This window comes from Alligator mississippiensis, chromosome 1 (genome assembly GCF_030867095.1).
Source record: "Alligator mississippiensis isolate rAllMis1 chromosome 1, rAllMis1, whole genome shotgun sequence".
In the NCBI taxonomy this organism is placed as follows: domain Eukaryota; kingdom Metazoa; phylum Chordata; order Crocodylia; family Alligatoridae; genus Alligator; species Alligator mississippiensis.
In genome coordinates, this window is record NC_081824.1 from 62,715,125 (window position 1) to 62,742,381 (window position 27,257).

The window sequence follows — 27,257 nt, forward strand, 5'->3', positions numbered from 1 at the left end:
AAATGCTTTAGGGTGACCCAGCTTTTCACTTTATTCTGTGTTTCATATATTTTGTTTTCACTGAATGTTCATACATGGGCAGATCCTGCATTACTGATAGGGACAAAACTGCCATTGCGGCAGTGCTGTCTGGTAAGAAGTCCAGCATTCATTCCTTTAGTTCAGGACATTTCTTCAGCATGATTAAAAAATAATAAGCTATTAAAGGATGCTGCTAGTTTAAATATTTAAATATTGTAAACAAAATATCTGTATTTCTGTGTTAGTAGTGACACCCTAAATGATTGGAAGGGAAATATTTCTTTTGAAATTAATTTGCCACCTTGGCTTTCTTTCCTTTTTAAATTTCTTTTGACTTAGACAATGAACTCAGTGATGCCAGTTTAAATTTTTTTAAAGTTTTTTCAGGTTCTAAATGCACTGTTGGCGATTCAAACAATGCATGGAGATCTTTTGGTTTAAATGCAATTAATTTTTATTAAATCATTAAACTGTAACATGCCTATAAACCTTAGATATATAAACACTTGTTCATTATAGTCCAAATTTAAGTTGATGTGGTCTCTTTAATATTACTGGACACCTATACACGAGCAGTGAGGCTGCTCTAATGCATAATAATTACAATGCTCCAGCAGCCTCCAGCCTCTCGTATATCAGCATCCCCGCACTTCAAAATAGCAGCAGGAGCACATTATCTAAGGCTTATTTGATGAAGTTTAGATAAAGTGCCCCCACAGCCATTTTGAAGTGCGGGGACGCTGATAGATGAGAAGTTCCGAGCACTTTAATTAGAGCAAATCTTGGAGCTGCTCTAATTAAAGCACCTCCCCCCCATCTTGGAGCACATGTATAAACACCTGTTTACAGAGAACAAGGGCACCAGATTTGGGGCACTGCAGGAAATTAATCTCTCTCGTGATGAATGACTCTGGTCCATGGGACTTTGCGCACAGAATAAAGCAGTTAGCTAACAGAATAGGAGGGTGTATTGTTTGAGGAAGATATACCAGTGTGGCTTTGGTTGCTAGCAGCCCTACAACTCTGAAGTTGTAAAGATGACATGAAGATCACATGACTATCACCAGTAGTCCCAGCTACAATAAAATGCTATAATATACCTAGATATAAAGATAACAGAACAGCCAACCTTATGTATAATACAGATCAAACATGCTATAAGGCCCAGATCCAACAAAGTATGAAGTGCAAGTCATGGGAAGAGTCCCAATTATGTCTATCTGAGACAAACCATAGCACAACTTCCTTAGGACTACTTACACAGTAAGGGTAGGGACAGACATTAAACATAAACCAGTTTAAATGATCAGAAACTGGTTTAAACCTGTAACAGAACTGATGTTCAGTACACATAAACTGGTTTGAAAATGGCTGAAACCAGTTTGAAATAAACCTGGTTGAATGTAATATCAGACTTAACTGATTTGGCTCAAACCGGTTTATGTAATGTCTGTTGTAGACCCGTTGTTGGTTTAAGTTAAACCAGAGTCCCCCAGAATCCCAGATGCTTTGCTGGGCAAGGCTCTGCTCTCTGCTCCAGCCCAGCAGATCTGGCTCCTCCCCTCTGTTCCTTGGCTATATCTCCAGCAGAGACTGCAGGTACAGGGCATCTGCCTGGCTTCCTCCTGCCCACCCCCTCCCTGCTCAAGCAGGTATTCCCCTCTCCCCTCTGCCTTACACAGACACCTCTCAGCATTAGCTAGCATACCACATGCTGGCTATGTCTGTGCTTTGAGAGACGGGACAAAGGACAGTGGCTTCTGGTTCTTTGGGATCTAATCAGCAAGTAGCTGGTAATGTCCCTTTGTTCCTTCCTTGGAAAAAATTGTTTAAGAAAAGATTGAACAAATGAGAAATCCTTTTGTTTTGCCAATGGGGATCATATACGCTGTGTAAATCCCTGCTGGCTCCCTTGCTGACCAGCAGGGGGGAATAACCCCTCCCTAATCAGAGTATCCTGCTTGGGCCTGGCCCCACCCCACCTCAGCTTAGCACTGTGGAAGGGAAGGGAAGGCTGCTCTAGTGCCCCCCAGCTTCTAGCATGAGCCACTGCAGGTATGTGCCTGCATTTTTTCAGTCCAGAGGGGATGTCTGTGCAGTTATAAACTGATTCAGACTAGGCAGGTTAGACTAACTTGCAAAAATTAAATCAATTCAGCCTCAGGCTTTTTGAATGTCTGTCCCTAGCCCAAAATGCTATTTAGATCATAGTTAATGTTAGTGAACTAATTGATGAAAATGCACCATGCTTTTCTTTTAAATACATATTCCTCTGTGGTAGATTGCATTTGAAACACTTGAAAGTAATGACAACTGACTAGTTCCTCCAGTTCTATGCTTAGTATTTGCATCACTCCATTAATTTTATAGGTATTGAACTGTCTCGACCAGTTTCCTATTCGTACTTTCTGAAATACCCCTTATGTAGAAAGAAATTGTCAGGGCTTATACATTAATAGCAGAAGTGTTGTTTCACAACTGCTTGTTCAAAAAGCATGAATCCCATGGTGATTTTGAAAATCATTAGAGTTTTTCCAATACTCATTTTGGATGGCTTCTGTTTTTTAAAGTCACAAAACATACACTGCTTTTCTACGTGCATATCAGGAAATTCAAACTTAATTTTTTCAAAACGGAATTTAGAGGCCTTTTTACCATCAGTTTCTGGCTGATCAGAGAGGCAGCTGACAGATGTTCATTTAAAGGTGCAATGGGATCTGATCCTTAATCTCAGCAGTTGCTCCTCTTACCATGCCACATATGCACTGTAGGACATATGGTTTTGGGATTGGGGATCAGGTCACAATCACACCCTACCTGCAAGTGCAGGGGGAACCTGGGATCATGAGCTTGATTATGTTCCCAGGCTCCTTCTGTACTTGCAAGTAGGGTTTGATTATGATCCCAGGGTTCCCCTTCACTAGCAAGTTGAAAGCTGGGAGCCCAATAATCGGTTGATTGTCAGCTGGATCTGGGACTGGATAGAGGCTCTAACTGGGTCTGGTGCAATGTCTAAAGGGGGACCACACCTGGGTGGATTCAAGCCCTAATGTATTCCCCATCTAGGCAACAATCAGCTGATTATCGGATCAGCAGGGACCACGCTGAGGCTGGTTCCAGATCTGGTGTAGTTCTGTTCCAGCTGACAATCAACTGATTGCTGACTGGCAGGGACTGCACCAGGACAAGTTGGAGCCCTGGTGTGGTCCCAGATCCAGCAGACAGTGAGCTGATTGTTCGCTGGTGGGAACTGCACCAGAGCCAGTTGGAGGCCCTGGTGTGGTCCTAACCCTGCCACATGTTCAATTTAAGGTGTGCTGGAAACCAACCACAAAAATATTTTGTATTTTTGTATAATATTTTTATGGCTGGTTTCCCTTTTTGTGGAACCATTAATTTCCTGAATGTGTAGAAGGGTCACAATGTAAAATGCAATTAACAGATTAATTGCATCTTAAGTTTGCATTAATTGCATCTGCCAGGAGCCTGAGACACTTCAACACCTTTCCATGATACAAAACACTAGTCTCATCTCCCTTCTCTGTTCTCTACTCCTAGAAGTGCTGTTAGTGGGTGCTGTCTCCTGCTGCACCTCTCTCTCCCTGTTCTCCCCTTCTGCTTGGCACTGTCCCTGTTCAGTTCTCATCCTGGTGTTAATGCCCCATTTGCTTCTTCCCTCTCCTGGGATATTGGTCCTTCTTAGTTCCTTCTCCAAAGACATTGCTCCTGGCCCTCGCACAGCACTTGGACTCCCATGTCCAAGATACTGTGTTTTCCCACCCTCCCTCCAAACAAAAGCTCAGCATCAGTCAGGAAATGATGCAGCAGGGTTCTTGCAGGGCAGAAAGACCTGGTGCACATGCTTCTGTTATCATTTCATGGCTTCTGTTTTCCATTGCTCACCTTTTGTTCCTTTCCTAATCTGCCCAATAATAGACTTGCCTCCGCTGTCTCCTGCCATGGAGGCACCTCCCTGCAGCCCTGCCTGTCTTCAAAGTCTGTTGCTCCCATCGTTGCACAGTATGCCCAAAGAAGGGAGTGGTGGATGGTTTCTGCTAATGGCTGCCAAATCAATACCTGCTGCTCAGGCAGCCAGCAGTATTGATCCACTGACTGTCACTAGAAATCCAGCATCACCTGCACTTCAGGAAGAAATCTAGAGCTATTAAAAATGTATCACAAAATCAAGAAAGGAATGGTATTATTGTTACAAAGCCACAGAACTTACAAAAATACGACTGTGTGCAGCAGAGATACTTTTCACATGCTAGAGCAGTCACAGAAAAGCAGGCCTCCAGATACCTCCAGAGGTCATCTAGTCCAACTCCCTGCCTAAGGCAGGATCATCCCTATCTAAACTATTCCATAAAAATCCCTATTTAACCTATTACTGAAACTACACAGTCAACCCTGTTGCACAACTACAAGGCATATCATCCAAACCTTCTACAGGCAAAGCGGGGGGCGGGGAAGGCAGGCAATGGTGGTCAGTGTCCTGTCATTGCAAGGGTTGTTAAAAGTTGTTAACTCCTAGAACAAAGTACCATAATTTAACTGACTTCTTGAAGATGAATCTCTTTTTCTCAGATAAATAAAACAATGTGTAGTTGTGTTGAGGAAAAGAGACATCTAGTGGCCAATGGTCATTTTTTTTCCAACCAGTTAATAAGAAACTCCCTTATTTTCTTATTTCAACAGTGTCTGGCCAACAGAAGATTGAGTAACGGTATTGCATTTTTTATATCAAATATTGTGTCACATTACTACAAAATACATTGTGTTATTAATAGAGATTACATTATGCAACAGGTTTTCACCAGAGACTTAAAACCATTTAACTATAGTGGTGACTTAAAACGTACTTCAAACTACTCAAAGTCCTGGGTGTTGCTAAATTCCACTGAATAATCTTCCATCGATTTTACTCTTTAAAAATTAAATTAACACGTTCTGATTACTTAATCTTTTAGTATGAATATGGTGCTTTTTATACTGACAGTGACAGACGTTCATTCCTTCCCTATGCTCCACCCTGCTCCACCTTCCAAAAATTGAAAACTATACCTGGGTCAAAATAGATCACATTACTGTTGTACAGATTAAAATAGTTTTAACATGGCCATGAATGGTAAACATGATTTTCAGTTTAGGCTTAGGCTTCCCAGGGCCTATGTCATTATTGGAAAGGAGAATTAAACTCTTAAGTCACTAAAGGCTGGTCTACAGGTAATATAAATCAGAGTAGTTGTAGCTCTTTTGCAGAAATGCCCCATGTGGACACACTTAATTTGCTCTCAAAAGACCTTTACTGGTCCACTTTGACAGTGCATTCAGCTAAATCACAAACAGCTCCTCAGAGCCAAATTTGGGTGATCACACAGGAAGTTACTATGGAGTTTTATTGTAGTTTATCCTAATTTATTTTGCAACTGCTTCCCTTTGTGGCTAAGGTGATTTTAACTTTTCCCCCTTCAGTTAAAATCAAAGAGGACTATGTCATAGCTCCCAGTAAGGGCTACCACTCCCTAAATTGTGGAGCTAATTTCTCCTATCCATGATTTAGACTATACAAACCCAACTGTTGCCCTAACAAACTCTGAAAGCCAAAATAGGGGTTGCCAAGGCATACAGTATGCTATACTTCCTTCACATCTAGGTCAGAAGGAGTAGGTGAGCTACTCTATTAGTCCTGTGCTTGCTTGTTGCAGACTTCCCAGTGACAGGAAATGGCCTGAACTTTATTTGTAGATTCTCGGATTTTTAAGGCTAGAAGGGTTTTGAATGAACATCAGATTAGAGCTCCTGTATAAGAGGCCAGATAATTTAATTCAGTGTTCCTGCATAAAGTCTATATCTTGTGATCAAGATAGTGGATATTTTTAGAAAGACGTCCTCTTATAATTAAAGACTTCAACCAATGGAGAATCTTCCACATCTCTTGGTAAGTTGTTCCAATGGTTAATTGCCTGACTGTGAAAATTGTGCACTTCATCTCTTACCTGAATTTATCTAGCTTCAGTCTCCAGGCATTGGATCTTGTTATTCCTTTGCCTGCTGTATTGAAGAATCCTCTACTAACTAAAATCTGCCCATGTGTAGTTAATTGTAGATCATGAATCAACTCACATCTTTACCTTTCCTTTAATCAGTCAAATAGTTTGAACTTCCTAAATCTGCCACTGTAAGGCAGGTTTCCCACAGCTCAGACAATTCCCCAAGCTCTTGTTGTAACCTTTTTTATCGACATAAAATTTGGAATAAATTGACTCTGGGATCATTCGATATGTTGATCCCCTTGAAGTTAGATAAATTGAGTGTCATATAGTTCTCAACATATTTTGAATGTTAAAACTTAAGATATTAGTTGCTTATTAATGGATATTAATGGGTTTATGACCTTTCTTTTAACTGGAAGGTTTTTCCTTGATGTCCTTTCCTATTGTTGTGCTGTATGTTGGATGGCTTTCAGCCTCCGCTACAAAAATAGTGACATGTTCACTATTATCATGTGTTTAGTGTGTATAGTGATGAGCAGCCCTTGGAATGTTGTTTTGCTTGGAATCTCGTGATAGGCAAAAAGATAACCACTAACCCCATCCTGAAATAGCAGTATCTCATGCACTGCAGTCATTGTTATAATAATTTACTGCTCATCCTTCTTCCAGTGAATGTTTGTGTTTTTTCTTCATGTTGCTTATTGTCAAGATTCCAAATCTGCCAAAATCTGTATAGCGTAGTCTGTCTTTGCTGATTATGAGCATTTGCAGTATTTATGAAAGAAGTCTAAATAGGGAAGTATAAGTTGGAACATCATAAACTAGAGACTGAGAAGAAACTGCAGAATATCCTCTGCCCTCTGCTGTTATTGCTGCCTGTAGTATATTCTTTATTTAGATGAGGCTAGGTTCAAATGTGCTCCACACGAGGAAGATATTTCTATTACCTGGGAATTTAGTTGACAATTCAGTGTGCCTTACATGATTCCTGGTATACAACCCATTTTTTCTCAGATATATTTCATCACATAATCCCACAGACTAATTTTAAATAATTCTTTTTATCTCTTGATGTATGTATACACCCATCAAATACTTATACATTGCAAGCCTTTATATCTAGGTCATAAATCAGCTTTGACTCTTCTTGCAATATGTTTTCTTTGTCAATACATTCCTTGTATTATGGTTCTCAGAGATGTGTCTGGTACTCTAGGTGCTCTCTCACAAGTTTCTAATGCAGAAGAACTATGTTGCTTCCTTGGTCAATACTTCTGTATTTACAAATCACCACTTATGTATTTACAAAACAAAATCTCATTTGTTTACATGGTACATGTGTCATTTCAAACTCCGACTTGAATACCATTACACTTTTTTTCAATTTGCTTTATTATTTCCTGACACTGTTATTAGCCCTTTGTACCGCTTATGTCAGCAATATTATTTACAATACATTCCAATTTAACAAAATCTGAAAATATAAATAATATGGAGTTTACCTCCCTATTCCAGTTCATTAATAACGTTATTAAATAACCAGACACAACCCGAGTGTTTATGACACAGATGATTATTGTTACTGCCTTAATTTATAGGCCTCATAATTTTTAATCTGTGTGGCTCCTATGATCCAATCTGAATTTTTTGGAGTAAGATGTAGTGCACCGTTACATCCAACTCTCGACTAAAGTCTAGATATATTGCATTTGGCTGTACAGCTACTCCTCACTTAATATCATAGTTAAATTCTTGAAAAATGTGACTTTAAGCAAAATGAGGTTAAGTGAATCCAATTACGTCACAGTAGTTACCTACTAGCAGGCAGCAGCCAAAAATGTTATAACCGAATGTAATTATGAAACAACATTAACCAGGATGACGTTAAGTGAGGACTACCTGTATTTTTACCATGTACTCATTATACAATCTGTAAAGAACAAATCACATTGATGTAATGAGTTCTGTGTACAACCCTATGTTTTATTGGTCACATTCCTATTATTCTGCAAATAATTATGAAAATAACACATTTAAGGTTTTTGATTTTTAACTCTGATTCTGATTTCCATGCCAATTGAACAGCGGAAATTAGGTAAAACCTGACCACACCTGTCCAGTTGTGTGTAATTCTCATCTAGTATAAAACCCACAAGCCTTACGCCAGCATTGAGATGTAGAGGGAATCAGGTTCTGCCCTCTCAAATTCTTTATTGGTTTATGGCTCCCTGAGGGATTATAGGCAGCTGTATCTAGTTACAGGAGATGCTGGCCTTCTGTAATTTTCTCTAGGGTTGGACTACAGATTGACAGTCAGAGAGCTCTAACTGATTCCCTGATGCATCTCCTCCTCCCCTTTTGTACTGGGAAAGAATCTGGCCCTTTGTGAGTTTGAAATTTATTATTTTTATTTTTACATATTTACATGCTTCATGTGTGGTATATGCCATGAAATAATTAATGGTGCATATTTTACTTGTGGCAACATTCTACATTAAGAACTATGTTTAATTTTAGTGCTTGTTTTGTCACAATAACACAAGAGACTCTTTAGTCTTTCAAATGATTATTATTGCATATTCTTCCACTATGTACATCCCTACTATGTTCTATTACTTTACATACTCACACCAATGTTACTACTCATGGAGGACAAGTATAGATACTGAGTTTTAGTTCCAACATCTGATAGATGCTTCTCTATAATATATCTAGACCCCTGGCAATACATAGTGTCATGAAGTGTAGTTGATATCCAACATGCAGAGGCTCCAAGAGGCCACCTGTTAGACTGAACCTGAGCACAGGACCCAGGAGGAACTGATGGATGTTTTTAGCCTGTGAGCTAAGAGGATTTCAGTCCTTGCAAACTGAACACTGTCCTCTGAAGTCCTACTCACAACAGGAAGGAGTTGGGACTTAGCAGTTTGAATAATGAACCAAATAGTGGGGTTTAGCTAAGAAAACAAAGTTTCATCCTGTGGTGGTATGGTGTGAGATTATTCAACCCCTCAATGAATGTAGCTAATTCCTGGCAGATTGGAAACTAAGATTTTCCCCTTTATACATAATTTTGATTAAAATAAGAGCTAACATTTTACAAATTTGTACACATCTGTCTCTGTTCTTTTGCATGCCCTGATCATTAATGTTAATCATTGCTATGTAATCATATTGTTTACTTAGGAGAAGTCTGGAACCTCTTAAAATAAAAACTGGGCCTAGACATGAAGCCCTTGCAGGAATAGCCCCTTGACATTGTAAAGTCCCCTTTCCTGCACTTTATATATTGTATATCAGTACTTCATGCCTAAATTAGCAGGGTTTCATCGTTTAGGTTGGAGTATGATTTCTAATTTTGGATAGCTAGTGCTGCTGAAGAGGTTAGAGGTCTGTGACTCTAGCTGCTTACAGACATGAAAAAAACCCCCCAGTGCTTTACTTTCATCTCGGCATACTCCTGCACTGAGCACACCATGTGCCCATAAGAGGCATATTGTTAATTTGACCAGGCTGGCCCAACATCTGTGTAGATTGGGCACTTAAGGGAGGTTTTTGTCCCTTTTATCTAACAGCTGATTGAATCAGTTGTTAGATAAAAGCATCAACCCCCCCCCCCCGCTGAAGTGCCCAATCTATACAGACACTGGGGAGCTGAATCAAACCAACATGCTTCCTCTTCTGGTAAAGCACTGTTTTGGCGTTTTTTTATGTCCATCCATGGCCTCTGTTACTAAATATGTAAACTGTTGCATTTACATGGTTCTCCAGATCTCTCTTAAAAATAAGACCTCTTTAAATACTCAAATTCCATCAGGGCTTATGCCATATTTCACTCAGTGGTAGTTATAACTTTCACAAGTGTTCATACGAAGTCTGAGTTGCCCAACAGCACCTCTTAAGAGTGTTTATTTAGTCAAGTAACAATGTTGCATCTTCATGTTAGGTGCTGTTTTTGCAACTTCTGTTAATGTATCTTTACTTTTGCTTTAGGTTATTTTAGCTTCTTATAAATTAACATATAAGTTTATATATATACCCAGTTGCTTTTTGTTCACCTGACTAAATCTCCTCCCTGAACATTCACTAAGTATATGACAAATGCATTCACTTATTTATGGCAAACAAGTTACAAAAGATCACAATTATATTTTCTGTGGGAGACATGCATTTTGTACATTCCCTGTTAGAAATATACTCATAACTTATCAATGAATAAAGACCCATTTCTTAAATTATGCAAAAACAGTATGAGAGCATTTTAAATCAATTCACAATTCTCACTACTGGTTCTCATTTTACTGAGATGCTATGTTTGTGTAGTAAAGCACACAAACCTCAAGGGATATTGATTAAATGTTAAATAAGACAGCCCATCCTGACTGCATTAATTTGTACCTATTCACTGCAATACTTTCTCATGTAATAGCAACTCTTTACCAATTAAAATGCATTAATAAAAAGCTATAGTTTTAAGGATCTAAAATTAAGAAAACAAAATGTAAATATTTTAGAGTAATCTTATTTACACACAATACCCTTATAGTGTAAGGCTAGGTACAGATGTTACACTTAACATGTGCTAAGTGCACAGAAAACACTTTGAAGCAGTAATAGAAAAGACATTCATGGCATTAAATCACATTTAAAATGGTGTCTCCCTCTCTATCTTAACCTTCAGTGAGTATGCTACTAGACTAAAGTGCTTTAGGTCAGAGTCCTTTTTTGAATGTCTGTACCACATTCACTGTGCTTCAATGTAGGTCACATTCTGTCACCACCCCAGGAGCCACTCACTGGGTGGTGTGCTAGCCTCAGCTGGTGCTCATCTGCTCTGGGTGAGCATGAGGCCAGCCCTGCCCCCAGGTTGTCACAGAGAGGAGGCAGAAAAGGCTCTGTCTCCTCTTGGTGCAGCCAGTGGGGGCAGGAGAAAGGGAGGAATGGAGCTTCTTAACTGCAGAGATCCCTCCCCCAGGTTTGCAGGAACAGGTCTTGGTGAGTGCGAGGCCAGGTCTGTGCCACACAGATGCTCCATTCCCCCACTTGCAGCCAGAAAGTGCAGCTCCTGGCTGTACACCTTTTTGCTGTACCAGGAATGGTGGCTGGGGGGGTGCAGAATGGAACCTTTCTGCCATGCAGACCCCCCCCCCCCACCAAGCTTGCGTGCTCTGGTCTTGGGGGAGCTGGGATGGATCCATGTGGCAAAAAGGGAGGCTCTATATTCTCTCCCCCACTCCGATCCAGTTCTTGGTGCAGGGAAAAGCTGGTCAGGCAACCCTGTGCTGCAGCTCTTGGCTGGGGATGGGGGTAAGGGAGCCCCCTGCCACACGGACCCAGCCAACCCCACTCCTCTGAGACCCCAGCCAGCAAGCTGTTGGGGGGGAGCCCTCACAGTAGGAGGGAGCTCCCTTCTCCCTTGGCTTGAGTTCCAGGCCCAGCAGGAAGCCAGACAAGTCAGCCCCATTTTGCAGCTCCTGGCTGCAGCTGTCGAGGGTGGGGCAGGTAGGGAAGGGAGTCCCCCCCATCGTAAGTCCTGGCCCCAGCTTGCTGTCAGGGGCCAAGGGGAGGGGGTGGGCCAAGCTGGGTTCACATAGCAGGGGGTTCCCACCTCAGCCTCCTGACAATGGCATCTAGAAGCTGCAGCACAGGACTGCGTGGCTGGCTTTTTGCTGCACTGGGAACTGGCTGCTGCGAGCCTCTCTTCCCCCCCACCCCCCAAGATTGCTGGCTGGGCTCTTGAGCAGGGGCAGGGCCAGGTCTGCACAGCAGGGAGGTGCTCCCTTCCCAACTCCCTGCCAAGGCTCAGTTTCCAAAGTGGTGAAAAGCCAGCTGGGCAACCCTGCAACGCAGCTCCTGCCTGCAGCTTTCAAGAAGTTGGGGCAGAGTGAGGGAGGGAGCCTCTTTCTACATGGACCCAGCCAGAAAGCTTCCCTCCCTCTTCCCCCCCAGGTACTGCTGACAGTTGCCAGCTGGCAGAGGGCCGGGGTTGGCTCTGGCAGGCATGCCGGACAGCCTCCTACCTGCTGGTCTTGCCCAGTGCAGGCAGTGACCGCCCTTTCGTCCACTGAGCAATAAATGTATTTTCAGTTAATTCCTGCTATAACTTATAGCACTTTAAGTGCAGTAGTTACAGTTCTTCTGCCAGGGGCTTTGTGAATGTCTATACTTAGCCTAAATTTTTAAAGGGGTCTCATTTTTCCCTCCAGTTTATTAATTCAGGCATATACGGTAGGATTAAGATATTCAAGTTTCAACTAAAAATAGAGTAGGAAAGTGACGCATCTTAATCCTTTCATATCTGCCTATAAGTTATTGCAGATGTGAAACAAGAGACCATCTTTAAAAATTTCACCTAAAGTGCTCAATTTTACCCTCAGATAACTCCATGCAACTTCCATTGAAGTCAATTGGAGCTGTGCCTGCGTATCTGTTGGTGGAGCTGGACCCATTGATTTAAGGTACACATTTCACAAAATAACTAGCAATCCAAAACATTCACTGGGCCTTATGTGGTAGGAATTGCCAGTTTGAGTCCTTTGTAACATGGGAAATTAATAGTTCTTCTGACAACCTTAACTTTGTCTTCATTTCAAGCCTTTTAAATTGTACCAATAACAAAACAGTAATGTAATTTGTTATATTTAATTTTCATAGGAGAGAAAAACATGAAAACCCTCTAATTTTCAAAACTGCATTTATGTATGTGATTTTTTTTCAACCAGTGCACCTACATTACATGTTTGAAACATCCAAATTCAGTAGACATGTATTTGTACAATAAAATCTTCATACTGATTTCTCTGTATATTTCTGTGGTTTCAAAGTAAAAAAAAGTGTAGACATGTAAAGAAGTAAAAAATGAAACAGCAACCCAAATCACACACAAGACTGGAATGTTCATTTTGAGCTGCTTGTAACTAGTATCTTTTCCTCTCACTGACCTTGGAAGTAGCCACCTAGAAAGTTTTCACTTTGGACATTTTTAAGAAATTCATCAAATAACACCCTCGAATAAATCCTAACATTTTTACATCGTAAAGTAAATCCATTCATGACTCAGAAACAGAGGGAAAGGCTTGGTTCAGATTTTCGTAAATGAAACATCAAACCTTGGTCTGAACAAAGCAAGAACATTTGAAATAAACAGGAGGATTTTTTTTCAGAAAATTATGAGCCTGTGCAAACTGGCAATCATAATAGAAGTCTCAGGCTATTAATAAATGTGCAAATGTACAAGTGCTAAGGAAAATAGCACTATGAAGGGTGTATATGCTTTCACAGACCCCTGGCTGAAGTTGCAACCTTTTGCAGCAGGAGGGGGAGAGGGAGCAACAGAGGACTGCTTCTTTCCTTTTCTCCACCCTCTCCTCACCATCTCCACACTCGGGGGAGCGCAACAGTGAGGCTGATCACTGACATCCCTCTCTTCCCAGTCAAGAAAGTGGGGAAGAGAGGGATGTCAGTGGCAGGCAGGCAGACAATATTTTTGTATAAGTATACATACATGCATATACCTACAGCTCTGAGGCCCTGCCACAATGGAAGCAGTGGTCTCCACCACCCTGGCAATGCTGCCATCACCATGGCAATGTGGTGAGCAGAGCTACAGCCTCCAGTCCTGCAAGCTGTGCCCCTGATGAGCTGTCAGGGAGTCTGCAGCTCCAGGTGACGGGGAGTCTTCCTCTCCCCTCTCCCCTTCACCCAGAGTTGGGGATTGGGAGGGGTAGAGAGAGCAGCACTGTGGGATGCTGCGGGAGTAATAGACTCCCATAACATTATATGTAACTGTACATATGTTACATGTGGTACTACAAACCATAGCACTACAGAGAGGTTCCTGTTTCAAACAGAAACACAGGTTCCTGTTTGGTGCTTTTGCCATTTTTGGAGCACTACAGGTACAGTGCATATCTGTACAACCACTTTTTATAGCACCACAAGGACATACATAGTGCTACAAATACATCTGTCTGTGTACTGTTTTAAGTATAGTGGCCAGTAGAAAATTATTAGAGCCTGGTTGTAGCCCTTATATTCATGTAATAAAATAGCAAATCCAAAAGTCAAATTTATTTGAATTGCCTTTGCAAAAAAAATGCTACTTAATACAAGCAAGTATGGCAGAATATCTAATCCTTTATGGGAAGCATGCATTGCCACTATTAATAGTTAATTTATTTTATGCTTTTAATAGAGAATCCTTATATGTAAACCACCACTTTGAATAATCAGCAAGGGAATAAATGTCTAGTCTCACAAACAAACATGCCCACATATACGACTTTTCAAATCGTCCTTTTCTTTTTTTTTAAGTTACACTGCCGCTGCAAACATAATTGGTACTAATTGTGTTAACTGCTTTCAAGGAAAAAGAATGATCTCCAAAGTCTTCTAGTATCACTTTTGTCCACACAGCTTTTTAGGCTGCTTACCAATGTGTCATAAACCCCCCAAAAACTGCGCTTTACTTAACTGAACTTGGCACGCCTGTATGCCGAGCCCAGCCCATGCCCAAAAGAGGCATCTTGTTAGCTTGACCTGGCTCGCCCAATATCTGTATAGATTGGCGCTTCAGTGGAGACTTTTTTGGTGCTTTTATCTAATAGCTGATTGAAGCATGTGATCTATACAGACTCTGTGGAGCTGGGTTGAACTAACACTTCTAGTAAAGCATGTTTTTTGTGGGGGGGGTTTCATGTCTTTTTGCAGCCTTACAGTCTAGAAGATGCACTTCCAGATCTGACCTGCAGAATGAAAATTTGGCAGTGTAGCAAGTGGAAGTGGTGTTAACCTGGTTTAATGAGTGTCTAGATCAGCTTACCAGCTTTTAGTCTTTTGCTCTTTTCATATCCACTACACTAGCCTGATAGTTTGTGGACAATTGGGATATCTGTTCATTTTCCGGTGAAGATTCCAGGCACCTCAAGTAGTTCTTTTAACATCAGTGTGCCTCTGTTTTGTGTTTACACCCTGCTTGTTGTACTGTTTGTATATTTCTTTGTTTTGTTGAAGTAGAAAAAAGATGAAAAATTGATGCTAAACCATTTATTTCTTTAACACTTTTTTGCCACTTTTAACAGGCTTCCATTATGTGTTTTTACAGCAAGCTTAGTAGTGGAGGAGCGAACAAGACAGATGAAAATGAAAGTGCACCGTTATAATCAGACAACAGGGTCTGGTTCTAGTCAAGAACATGAGCGTGAGCAATATACTAAGGTAAAGATAGTAGTATTACAACACTATTTTGTTTGAAAAGGTGAAAGAGTACCAGGGTTATTTAAAATATTGTGTAAAACTCAAGAACATAATGTTTATACAGTTTGATTGAAGTATGTTTGAACAACTTCACTTTGACCCAGAATCTGAAAGTACATTCCATTTTACTTGTTGGAGTAAACTAAAAATGAATATGCACTATTCAAAACTCTTTTTGCAGATGTATGCATAGTCTAAAATTTCTGCCTGTATTGCCATAGATATACTCTCCTTTTTGAAAATATACAAAGGGATTTTAGTTTCTCACTATAAAGCAAATACCATTTGGTTTGAATTTTGATCTTTTGTCTTAATAGAACTGTACATTTTTCACTAGATAAAGTTTATGTGAACGAATACACAATTGTTACATTTATAAAGGTAGTATACAGCATTTTTTCCTTACAACGCTATGAGATAACATAGCCATTTGAATAGGCCTTTAGGCAGAATACAGAAATGACTTGTAGAGTTCCGTTATGCCTTTTACAAGCCTACCATAGAGAAGAGAGAGCTGTACCATATGCACATAATTGTTTAAAGCATTTGGCCTTGTGAAGCACTGAGGCAAAAAGAATGCTTCTGGAGGTCCTGGGGGAGAGTGCTTAGAGAGAGCTTTTATGTTTCCTTTTTTAGAGATAGAGCATTGTGTCTATTGTAAATAGAAGACAAAGACAAAGCCAACTTCCCTGCTGCTATGCTAGAAGCATTCCAACTACTTTGTTCATTCACTGGCATTGAGAACATTGCATAATAGCATTTTTACTGTCAGCCACCACAGGATGGCAGCATGAAGGTGAAAGTACACAGTCAGTACTTCTAAGGGTATTCTAAAAACAAAAAAGCAGCTTCCAGCATTCAAAAATCACAAATAAGGCCCTCAAATTACTGAAATTTTAAAGAAAAATATATTTTAGATTCTTTTTATTTGTTTTCTAGCTGTTGAACCTTTGGGGTTCACATTTTCAAGATTTTCCCCAAAACTATGTGGGCTAGATGCTTATTTTTAAAAAGCAAAAATAAGAGCATTGAAAGTACAGAGTTTCAATCTCATTAAGCTAATTGGGGCCTTAAGTAGAATCAAGAGAATTGAGAACACTGGGATGCTATAACTATGTACACAGACATAGACATCTGACTGCCAGATCTTCATCCTTCCAAGATAAATGTCTCAACAGCCTATTTGTTAAACTTGCTGATAACCCAGCAACATCTAATTAAAGTTAATGGGAGCTCCTGGAGGCTAACATTTTGAAAATTAGACCACTCACTAGTTGATAAATATAACTTTAGGAACCTAATTTTAGCTCTTAAGAAAATTGTTCTAGGTCTTAGCATAATTAAAGTAGAGAGAAGTTTATGAGAAATTTCCCTTTTAAACCTGAGATGTAGCTTCAACAACACTCAGTTTGCGGAATGCTACCACTCAGCCAAGCATGATAGGCATGTATTTCTAATATACAGTAAAACACTTGATGGGGACATCAATCCCTAAAAATATTCTGGTTACATTTTTGACCAGCCATTCAAATGCATAGGATTTTCTAGTATTATGTATAGAACTGAGATCATAATTGAACCCTAAGCATTTAGATACTGATGTAAAAGAATTTTAATGCGGCTCTGTTACTGCAAAAGGATTTTGTAATTTAAATGATTACATCTTCAAAATAGTATTGCATCTGTCTGTAGAAAAAATGGGGTTACTATTCTGAAATTCAGCATCTTTACAAAAAAAGTGCTTTTCAAGAGAATACAGTTGAACATAGAATGAATACCGTATTGAAGTTGAAATCCAAACCACCTTTAATAGCTAATAAATTTTCTATTATGTTAATAACCGCCATAACATTCAAGTTGATGATCATATTATACACTCATATGAGATATGTGAAGTGACATTTTTCATTGTGACCCATTGTTTGTTTGTTTTTCACTTCAGTAATATTTAGCCCTCATCACTATCGTGTTTTTTGTTCTGGTAAAATAATCATTTTAAACCTATAAAGGTAATTATTTTACAGACAGTACAGTGTAATGCATCCCATTATGCTTAAGCCCTACAAAGAAGTTACAGTTCCATCATTTTAACTATGTACACAGTCTTGAGTGAGGTAATTACCTTAAACTGATATAATTTGATATACTGAATTGATACAGAAATCAGATTAACTGCTTTTGCTACAGACTCTCCCTCACAGCAATTGTTATGAGATGAACAAGAAGTTGTCAGCTAGACAATTTTAATTCCAGATGTAATGAAAAATGTTATATCCACTTCATATCAGTGGATATAATAGAGCTTAATTTAAGGCCAGCTAGCATTAATTCAAATAGGAGAAAGTCATACTTAGCCTTTTTCTTAAAATATTTTAAAGAATGCCATATCATGCAGCAAAGAGAAGATCTGGACATTTGACTTGCGCTCATTTTAACTGGAAAAGACAATTTGTTGAGGTGACACAGGAGCCCAGCTCCCATGGGGGGAGGGCGCCTCCAATTTTGTGTTTTCCCAGGGTCCTAGTACCTCTGCCCTCCACTTGGGTTCTTAGTTTCTCTTTCACAGTCACCATATGGTTATATCTTATACATACTGTATGTTAATCAGCATGCAGTCATTCGCATCACTACCAGGTTATTTGTCAGTTAGCAAACTGTGAATGCAAATATCTATCCTAAGTTTGCTGTGACTGATTCCTTTACTCTGAATTTCAAGTTGTTTTGGCAGTCACAAGGATTCTGTCTTAGATCCTTAGTGTCTTCACTAAACTCTATAATTCACATAAAAGGGTTAAAGAAAAGGCAGAGAAAATCTTTCTTCAATTTGATGAAAAAGCAACTGTCTAGAAAAGGAATATTAAATAAATCATTTCTTCCTTCTCTTCCAATGCATCAGCAAGGCTCTTTTGCCCAGAACCATGGTAATGTGCTTATGTTTGTTATGTCTAAAAGAACCATAGCTCCTCTAATAGAATTAGTACAATTTCAGATTTACAGAGGTGAAAGTGAGAAAACAACCTGATTCAGGAGCTCAATATGTTTTTTTTCTCAGAAATACAGTACATAGAACAGATGGACGATTGCTGAGGCTGTTCGTGGAATCCAAACAAAACGCAACACGTTTTTAGAGGAGTTTATTCAAGATAACCACTAATGAAAAGTTTACTGTAGCTACTTAAAATAGCTTCACTTTATGTTTAAGTACACTACTAATTCAGTTAATACTTTGAATGTTTCAATTAATCCTTTGAATGTTTTGAAAGGTATTTTTTAAATCAAACTCATTTTTCATTGGAACCACAAGTTATATCATGATCTGTAGAAAAGCTACACAACTTGCCTTTTTCAGACCTGGGGAGAGATGTAGTGTAATAGAGGAATTAGTTTAGGCTTAGCCTATGTAGGTTTGGTTTAGAATTCAAACCTTCAAGGAGAAGCAGTGGTTAAAGAAGTAACCTTCTGTGTTCCAGCACAAAGTTGTCACATGACACCTGGCTAAAGCCACTTAGAGTCACATTCACAAAAGGGAAGCAGATGTTGCATTAGACACGTTGTGAAATTAACACCACTTAAGATAGGAACTTTGGCTTTGTATGCAATGCATGAAAACATTTAGCTGCCTACATTATTCGCACAGAAGACAACAGGAGCAGGGAGCCAACAGGAAAGACTGAGAAGAGAATCCTACCTTCATAAATCTCAACTTCTAGTGGACTTAGGGTGCCTATACATGTGCAGCCAGGCTGCTCTGACGTGCTGTAATTACAATTACAGTGTGTTGGAGCAGACTCAATTAATCAAGTCTGCTGGAACATGGTAATTGCCATGCTCCAGCAGACTCCAGTGTCACGTATATCAGCATCCCCACAATGAAAAATGGTGCCAGAGGCACTTTAACTAAAGCTTGTTCAATGAACTTTAGTTAAAGCACTCCTGCTGCCAGTTTTCAGTGTAAGGATGACAATACACATGACGCTTCAGGTCCTTTAGTTAGAGTGGCCCTTAGAGCCGCTTTAATTATAGAGCCCCACCCCTCACACCCGGAGCAAGTGTATAATTGCCCATAGGTACCTTACATGGAACTAAGGGGAGTCACTTGGGATTCACAGTCCTGAACACTCTCTCAATATTTAGTATGCCTATGCCTTTTTCCCCCAAAAACACTGAGATGGGGATCAGTCTTGTCTTTCAAAAAACTGGGCCATCTTTCATCCAGTGGACCAGTCAATATTGGGGGGAAGACCTAGACTCCATTCCCCGTTCCCATAAATATTCATTGTTTTATATTAAATGTTCATTGGAGCAGAAACTTGAACGTGTCTCTGCCTTTTTAGGTGAGTGCCCTAAAAGTCATTAAAGAACTGGAACAAAATCCACAAAAAACATTATTTCAGTTTGTCTGAATCATTTCAGTTTACTTTAGCATGTCTGCTGTTCATTGCGTTCCCTTTTTCTCCTTTTATTTGACATGCAGAGGAGAAAGAGACTCCATAGGTAGTAGGTTAAACAGAATAACTATAGTAGAAGTGTTTATAGTTGGGATAGTTGTACTGCAAGAGACTGTAAAAAGTCTCTGTAGTTCAGAAACAAGCTGTAAGTAATCCTGTTACAGAAAAGAGGTCATAAACTTTACATACTGGTTATTAATAATGATACAAGTAGAACTCCTATAAAGTTGCTATCAGAACAGCTACCAGAACAACAGTTCTCCTGATGGGATGACCAGTAGAATGAAAGCACCAAAAAGTAATATATGAAGTTTCTCCTTTCTAGATGTGTGTCTAAGAGAAAAGTAATTGTGCATATTGTTCTGCTTTACAAGTTGTGTAACTATAATTCTTTAATACTTATTTTTGTTTCTGTGGCCATATGTGATAGGAAAATAAATTACATAAATTAAAAAATTAGCTCCAAAGTCCTCAGAGCCAGCTGGAAGAGCATCAGAATCCTAGAGGGATAAAAAGCTCCACTGGATTTCTGTTGAAAAAAGAAATCCCATATCCTTTTAAGGAAACATAAAAATGTGTCTAAAATGCTACATATTTATCGCAGGTACAAACTGCTAACTAGGAAGTAGTTCGTTATACTTTTTTTGTCTGTCTTAAAAAAATGTGCTCTTGGGTAAGGATAAATATGTAGTGCTTACAAAGACTGGGAGACTTCTGAAGAGAAAATTTCACAGTGGAACCCTTTGATGCCTGCCTGGGGCCTCTAGGTGCTACAGTAATACAAATATTAACTATTACATGGATCTCTGTGACATCATTTCTCTCTGATGGGGAAAAATCTGGATTTCAATCTGTGTTCCAGTCAATGTTTAGTATATTAAGCATTCATTGGATAACATACACAGTCACAGACGCAGGAGCAGAATCTAGGGTTCATTTGCCCAGTTGAATGCCCTAACCACTAAGCTAACTAGAGTCATACTTGCCTTTCATTTTTATCCTTCTCTTGGCCCAACAAACCTTCCAGGTAGAATAGAATAATTTTACCAACAAAGATAATGAGGCCAGGCCACTCTAAATTAGCCTATCTGATGCAGGTTAGGACAATGTTCTGGGAGGTAGGAGATGTGAGTTCATCTCCCTTCAGGTCGAGAACAAGTGAGGTTTTTCATAAAGGGCATAGCACATCCTTTTGTGGCAGAAGTTGCACTTGTGCATAACCTCATCTTTTAGGCATGCTCTGAGAAAACACATGAAATCAAGACCTGCAGGTCATGGTGACAATTGTTTGATGTATCCTAACAAGGCCTATGCATGTGCTGAGCACTTACCTCCTCAGCCTTATTAGACAAGCCAGAAGCAGACCTGAAGGCAGCAGGTATCTGGGACCTAAGGCATCTAGGGAACTCCAGTACCTTACAGGTGAGATGGGGATTTTAAGTATCACAATTTTGAATTTAGATGCCCAACATGAGAATAAGGCTATTTTTAGTACCTTTTGTGGATCTAGAGCCAAGTGGGTTCCTGTCCCTAGCCTTGAAATGAGAGGAAGAGATGCAAAGGAAAAAGTTTTTGGGTTTCTTCAGCTAGCTTTGTCAGGGAAAGACCTTTGCTTAATAAGCTTTTTGTTAGAATAGTATACTGAACCCTGATGGAAAATGCCCCATTCAGACCTTTTGGGGGTGGAGAGATTAGGCCAGGAGCTACACTTATCTGGGCACCAGGAGAAAAAGATACTATCATCTGCATGAAAAGCCAAGAGAGAGAAAAATAACTGTGCTAGTGAGTGGTGGCTCCTTAGTGATGGAATGGACATCCCCAAGGTCCATCAGTCTGCAGAAGAGACAAATCTGCCAATTGAGCAGAAATACAAAGTTTCAGTTTCAGGGATCCACTCTCACACTTCAACTACTTTGGGAAAGACCACCAACAGACCTTTCATATCCTCTTCATCTTTTCCAGAGAAGTCATAATTAAATAAAGAGGAACAGCTGTGTCTCTTCTGGGTTGGGTAAACTGCTTTGAATAAAAGGTAGGATGAGCGGTTATAAGGGGCTGATGGAACAGTTTATCCACTTGCAGTCATAAGTATGTGGTGTCTGCAACCTTGGAGCAGAGCAAGGCTTCACTTTTCTATTCTGAACAAAATGTTTTCATAACTTTATCTGTGGGATAATCTGCTTTGGCTTAAACAAATATGCAAAGGTGAAGTCAACACATGCATGTAAATCAGGCCAAGGTTTCTCTTGCAGGTTGGGTCTAGTGTTGTTGAAATCAAGGGGAAATGACTCCATACTTTTTAGGTAGACCCCATTGCATTCTATGGTAAATTGGCTAGCGATATTAGTGAGAATAAAGTTTGTAAGTGAGGTCAGAACGGGTTGTCTGTCAATTTTTGAGCCTCTGGGTATCTGTCCAATTTTTTACCTACTGAGAGATGAGAATGCCCACACTTTATGCAATAAGATCTGTAGATATGAGCTGGGTGGGAGGAAAATTTAAAACCATCTAATTAATTAATATTATTGCAGAAGACTGAAAACAGGGAAGTAGAGCTGTTAGAAAGTATTATGCCTCCATGTTCCACTTAAAGAGAGTTTTATTTTGCTATCTGGGATACTGCAAGTAGTGGTCTTATTTAAAAGCCTGCTTTAGCCGCTGCAAAGTGAAGAGTGCAATAAGTATATAAGCACAGTTTCACTTTATCTCTGTTTGTAGGTTAGAGTTATAAGTAAAACTTAGTCACTCGGAAAGAGTATGTTGTAGTGAGTTCTTGTTAGATTTTGAAGGTCTGTAAAGAGCTTAAATACTGGAATTCTCAAATCCTACATGGGACTTACTTTATTAAATTGAGCCCATGCTGAAACTTAAATCCCTATTTGGAGCTGTCAGTCTGATATTTGAGGCTCAAGTCACTGTTCCTCTCAGACCCTTGAGACCTGTTTTACTGCAGAATGGAGTAGAAAATTCACCTCTACCAACCCAGGACTTTTTCAGGATCCTTTCTCTCCCACTCAGACAAACAGCCAACACCCTTCTCAGTGACCATCACAGATAGACATTTCCAGAAATTTCTTAGAGGTCCCTTCCAATCCTATGTTTTAATATATAGCTTTTCCTGGGTTCATGCATGAGTTGTTATGAACCCTTACAGGGTTTGCCTCATCAGCAGAGGGCGTTTGCGATCAGAATCCTGATGTCTGCTGTCCAGGATCTGAAAGTAAGCAGTCTGTGGACATTCATTAAGAAGTTCATCACCTCAGACTTTCAGCTTCTCACCCCTCCTTATCTCTGTGTCCTATGTCCCATCTGTTCTCAAAGCATGCAGCGAAAGATAGCTCCTTGAAAGGTATTAGGGTTAATGGAGGACAAGCATGGCTTTAGGGAGTAAGGTCTGACAGTCTCTCAGCTGTATGTTCTTCAGCTCGTGTTCACCAAGTTTTCAGAGATGGGATGAAGTTTGCTGAATCATGGATAACCTCTAGCCCTGTGCCGAGTTCCAGTGGGTTTATAATTTTGATCCGATTACCTTTCACTGCTCTGAGTGCAGTGTGCCTCTCCCCATGATATTTATAAATAACCTTTAAAGATATATTCATTTTTATAAAACAAATATACATTGTTTTAAAAATTGTCCCATTAGAATACTACATCAAGAATAGATCTACTTGTTTACTGAGGGGGCATAACAGATGGACACACATCTTGTGATCTGGTCTTGAAAATTGTGTAATTATTTAAGTAGGCTGTTTTTTATCTATAAGGTTTCTGTCTCTAGCAATATTGTATTTTACATGCTTTTATGAATCTGGTGATGATTTGATTCTCATGTTCATTACATTAAAGCTTTTAAGAGCTTTAACAGTGCATAGAGTTAAAACTTTTAGATACAATGCATCTGATGCTGTTAGGAAAATAAATGTGCGACTGAGATCAAATATCTCTTTACTTTTTCCCCTACACCTTCAAACAAAACTAATCATATAAAAGTCAGATATGATATGCTGAGGCCCCCCTCCTGATAAAGTTTAGTAGTAATGAGCTCATGCACAGTAGTAATGCGCTACTGCTCAGTAAGCATCACTAGGCAATTGTGCTGAGACACTACTGTGCAGTAACAGCAGTTACCGTGCAGTCATTTAGTACTTGGTTATGCAAGTACTAAATGACTGTGCATTAACAACTGCAGAGTCAGCATCTCATGTAGATATGGCCACTAACACATAATCACAGCTTACTGGGAATAGAAACCTCAGAACTTTATATGGAACTAGTGAAAGAAATTCACTTACACTGGCAGCAATTAAATCACTTCCTTCAGGAACTACATCAAGAGAATAAGGATTTTAGTATGTAAGGGTTGATCTTGGTACTGAAGACCTGCAACTTCTGTTGATAACTTGAGTTGCACCACCCAGTGTGTTGGTGAATTGGACTCACCCTGATGGTTACTGGAATAATTGCATAGTCTAATTATGAGAAAGCATTATAAAGTATTTAAGGATGAGTCAAATATCATTTAATAAACTTCCTTCTGTCAAGGGAGTAACAGGAAACCAACCATTATATGTTTTTCCATACATTCCCTGCCAGCAGAGGTTGTGTGGTTAGCACAGATGAGGGGAAAATTATTTCCCATATTTTGGTATTTTATGTAGTATCTCCAATTTCTTTTTCTCCTTCCTTACAAGTACAGAGCAGAAACTGTAATTGGTGTATGAGCCAATGACAACCCTGATAGACAGGTACCATTCATAACTTACTATCATCGCTTACTATCTAAATACAGGAACTAGGAGGTACCTGTAGATGCTGACTGGCAAAAATGAATTGACTCATAAATGCAAGGTGATTTTCTATCACAAATTTCAAGTGATCTGATCCCAACAGATCGGATTTACAAACTTAAATAAAAACTTGTGAAAGGTCCTGTTGTAGTTTATAAAAAAAGGTGTGGGGGTGGGAAATAAACCTTGCTTTTGCAAAACAGGAACTCCAGAATGGAAATCAGAAAAGGGATTGGATGGGTTGAAATCTCTTCACTAGTTTCCCATAACACAAGATGACAGAAGAGGGTGATTTTTTTTTTTAACAGAAATTAAATGGAATAACAGAGAACCTCAGAATCAGAACATAAATGAGGCTTCAACTTCTGTTATTATTCCTTTACAATTTCTTTTGAATTATTTTAGATGATCTGTTTTCTTTCTTCCCTGTATCTTCTCACACTAATCAAATTGGAAAAGTTAACCAGACTGCAAAATGACTTAAGTTTTTGTATTTAAGTTACTGTGGTTAGTTGTTGGATTTCTTTATATTAAATTATAGTTTATCATGGTACAGTCTAGAATTCAAATTTCAAGTCATTTGCCACTTAATAATTATTAGCAAGGATAGATTTGTCTGGCCATGGTCCTCTTTTGTTGTGTCCCTATTATTAAACTTTAAAAAATACAGAAGCTTCACAAAGGCTCCAAATAGGTTTACACAAACCACAGAAACTTCTAGAAGTAAATAAAAATATTTTAATTTTAATAAAAATATTGTAATAAAATATTTGTTTATTGTAATAACATTTTATTTATTGTATTAAAATATTTTTATCAGTTGAGTTTTCAATGTGAATTTAAATGTATCCTATCCTCTTACTTGTACAACAGAACCACAGAAATGTCCAGAAGTAAATACAATATTTTATTTATATAAAATCACAGTTTAGTGCACACAATAGCAAATACATTAAAATTCTAAAGTTCCATGCATCCCATTAGTTTTTCCTGTCAACGCCAAATATCATAGGGGTACTTGAAGTAAACTCTAGTATTTTCATGTTCCTTGATATTATTTTAACTATATGTAGTTTCCTAAGAATATTGCAACTTTTCTGGATAGTGTAGGAGTTCACAAGAATTGTCACAATCAATGATTTGTTGACTTGGTGCACATTATTATTTGATAAGAATCCTCATGCTTTCTTTTTTTAATCTTTAGTATAATGTACAAACAGATCAGTACAGAAGTTGTGATAACATCTCTGCCAAATCATCAGATAGTGATGTCAGTGATGTGTCAGCCATTTCCCGTACCAGCAGTGCCTCACGCCTCAGCAGCACAAGCTTTATGTCAGAGCAATCTGAGCGCCCAAGGGGCAGAATCAGGTGAGTTTACAATGTTAATTTAAATGTATCCTATCCTCTTATTTGTACAAATGAAACACAAAATAAAAATACAACTAGAAATAACTGAAATTTGCTGACTGTACCAGTGTAAATACTTACAATATTTATCTACACACACACACACACACACACACACACAAAAAGTTTTATTCTTAGTTTTGTATAAAATGAACATGTTTTGCACCGTAGCACTTAGCTATTTAAACAGGTGAACACAAACTTTGTAGGCTGGGCAACATCAAATGTCTGTACCAGTACAAACTTGTAGGAACCTCAGTATCATTTCAATCCTTGCAATGAATCACTGTGAAAAATATAATGAAAGTAAAACTTTGCAGCAGGTACCCAAGCACTGAAATCTTCTGAGTTTGTCTTATTTTGCTAATATAAGATCCACTCTTGTTTTATACATATATAAACAATTTAATTTTGTCTAGGCAGTTGATAGTACCTTAATCTTTAGCGACCCAACTTGGCCTTTGCACAAAATGCAGTTTAATATACAGTTCCTTTTATGTATGTGAAACAATTATAAAACACATTAATTTTTAAATACACCATTGCTTCAAGAGCAATTTAATTTCTGTTATTTGCAGCCCAGATATCTCTATCTTCCTTGACAGTAATTTACTTTCAATGGCAGTGATGTTTAGGTGTACAGATGGTTCTATCATACTTCATTAAAGGCAAAGAAGCAACTCCCAAGGGTGTCAATGAATGCCAAAATGAGCCTGTAATCTGTCACTACGTCCCCCTTGGGACTGAACTCTAACAACAGCTGCTTTTCCGAGTGGGTGTCTTAGAAAAGTAGCTAAATTAAGAGCTTTTAAACTTATCATTTCCATAAACAACTGTCAGTATGATCAAAGACTAGAAACTTACCACTTAATATCACAACACGATGCTACCCATGCTCACCAATAGCACTGGAAATTAGGTGTAGACTGCTGTTCTGGTCCTGCTTTCACAATAGTCAGTTACTTCAGTGGAACTTAAAACTGGGCTTTTACATCAGCTAGGTGAGTTAAATTTATTGTGGAAAGAACGATCATCCTATTTTGAATATATTAGAAATGTTTTATTTCGACCAGGTGAAATTATATTTGAGATAATGTAAAGTCATAATCTAGGAAAGAACTTAAATGATACTAATCACATGCTTAAGTGGTATTTTGGATTGGGGCCTAATTCTTTAGTTTTTGTTGCTCTGAGAGGCTTTGATCCTGGCAAAATGTTGTTTTCTAGTTGCCGAGTTCCCTCCATTATAACTGATTCTGACTTTTTTTTTTCTGTTGGAAAGTATAGATTCATCAAAATAAAATTTGTCACATAAACATTTTGACCCAGATTTGTCAGGA

The 27,257-nt window shown here is 38.9% G+C and overlaps 1 protein-coding gene across 38 annotated transcripts in view; it reads left to right on the top strand.

The window, feature by feature from the left end:
- RIMS1 (regulating synaptic membrane exocytosis 1) overlaps positions 1-27,257 on the top strand; it is a 574,877-nt gene that overhangs the window by 430,847 nt on the left and 116,773 nt on the right. For 25 of the 38 annotated variants that reach the window (XM_059730969.1, XM_059730979.1, XM_059730977.1 and 22 more), the window contains 2 exons: positions 15,121-15,233; positions 25,712-25,878. The exons of 12 other annotated variants lie outside the window; for them this stretch is intronic. In XM_059730969.1, the coding sequence (XP_059586952.1) occupies positions 15,121-15,233; positions 25,712-25,878 (280 nt within the window). Of the gene's footprint in view, positions 1-11,606; positions 12,476-15,120; positions 15,234-25,711; positions 25,879-27,257 lie in introns of those variants that run through there. One more of the 38 variants, XM_019496587.2, reaches the window with a different exon arrangement.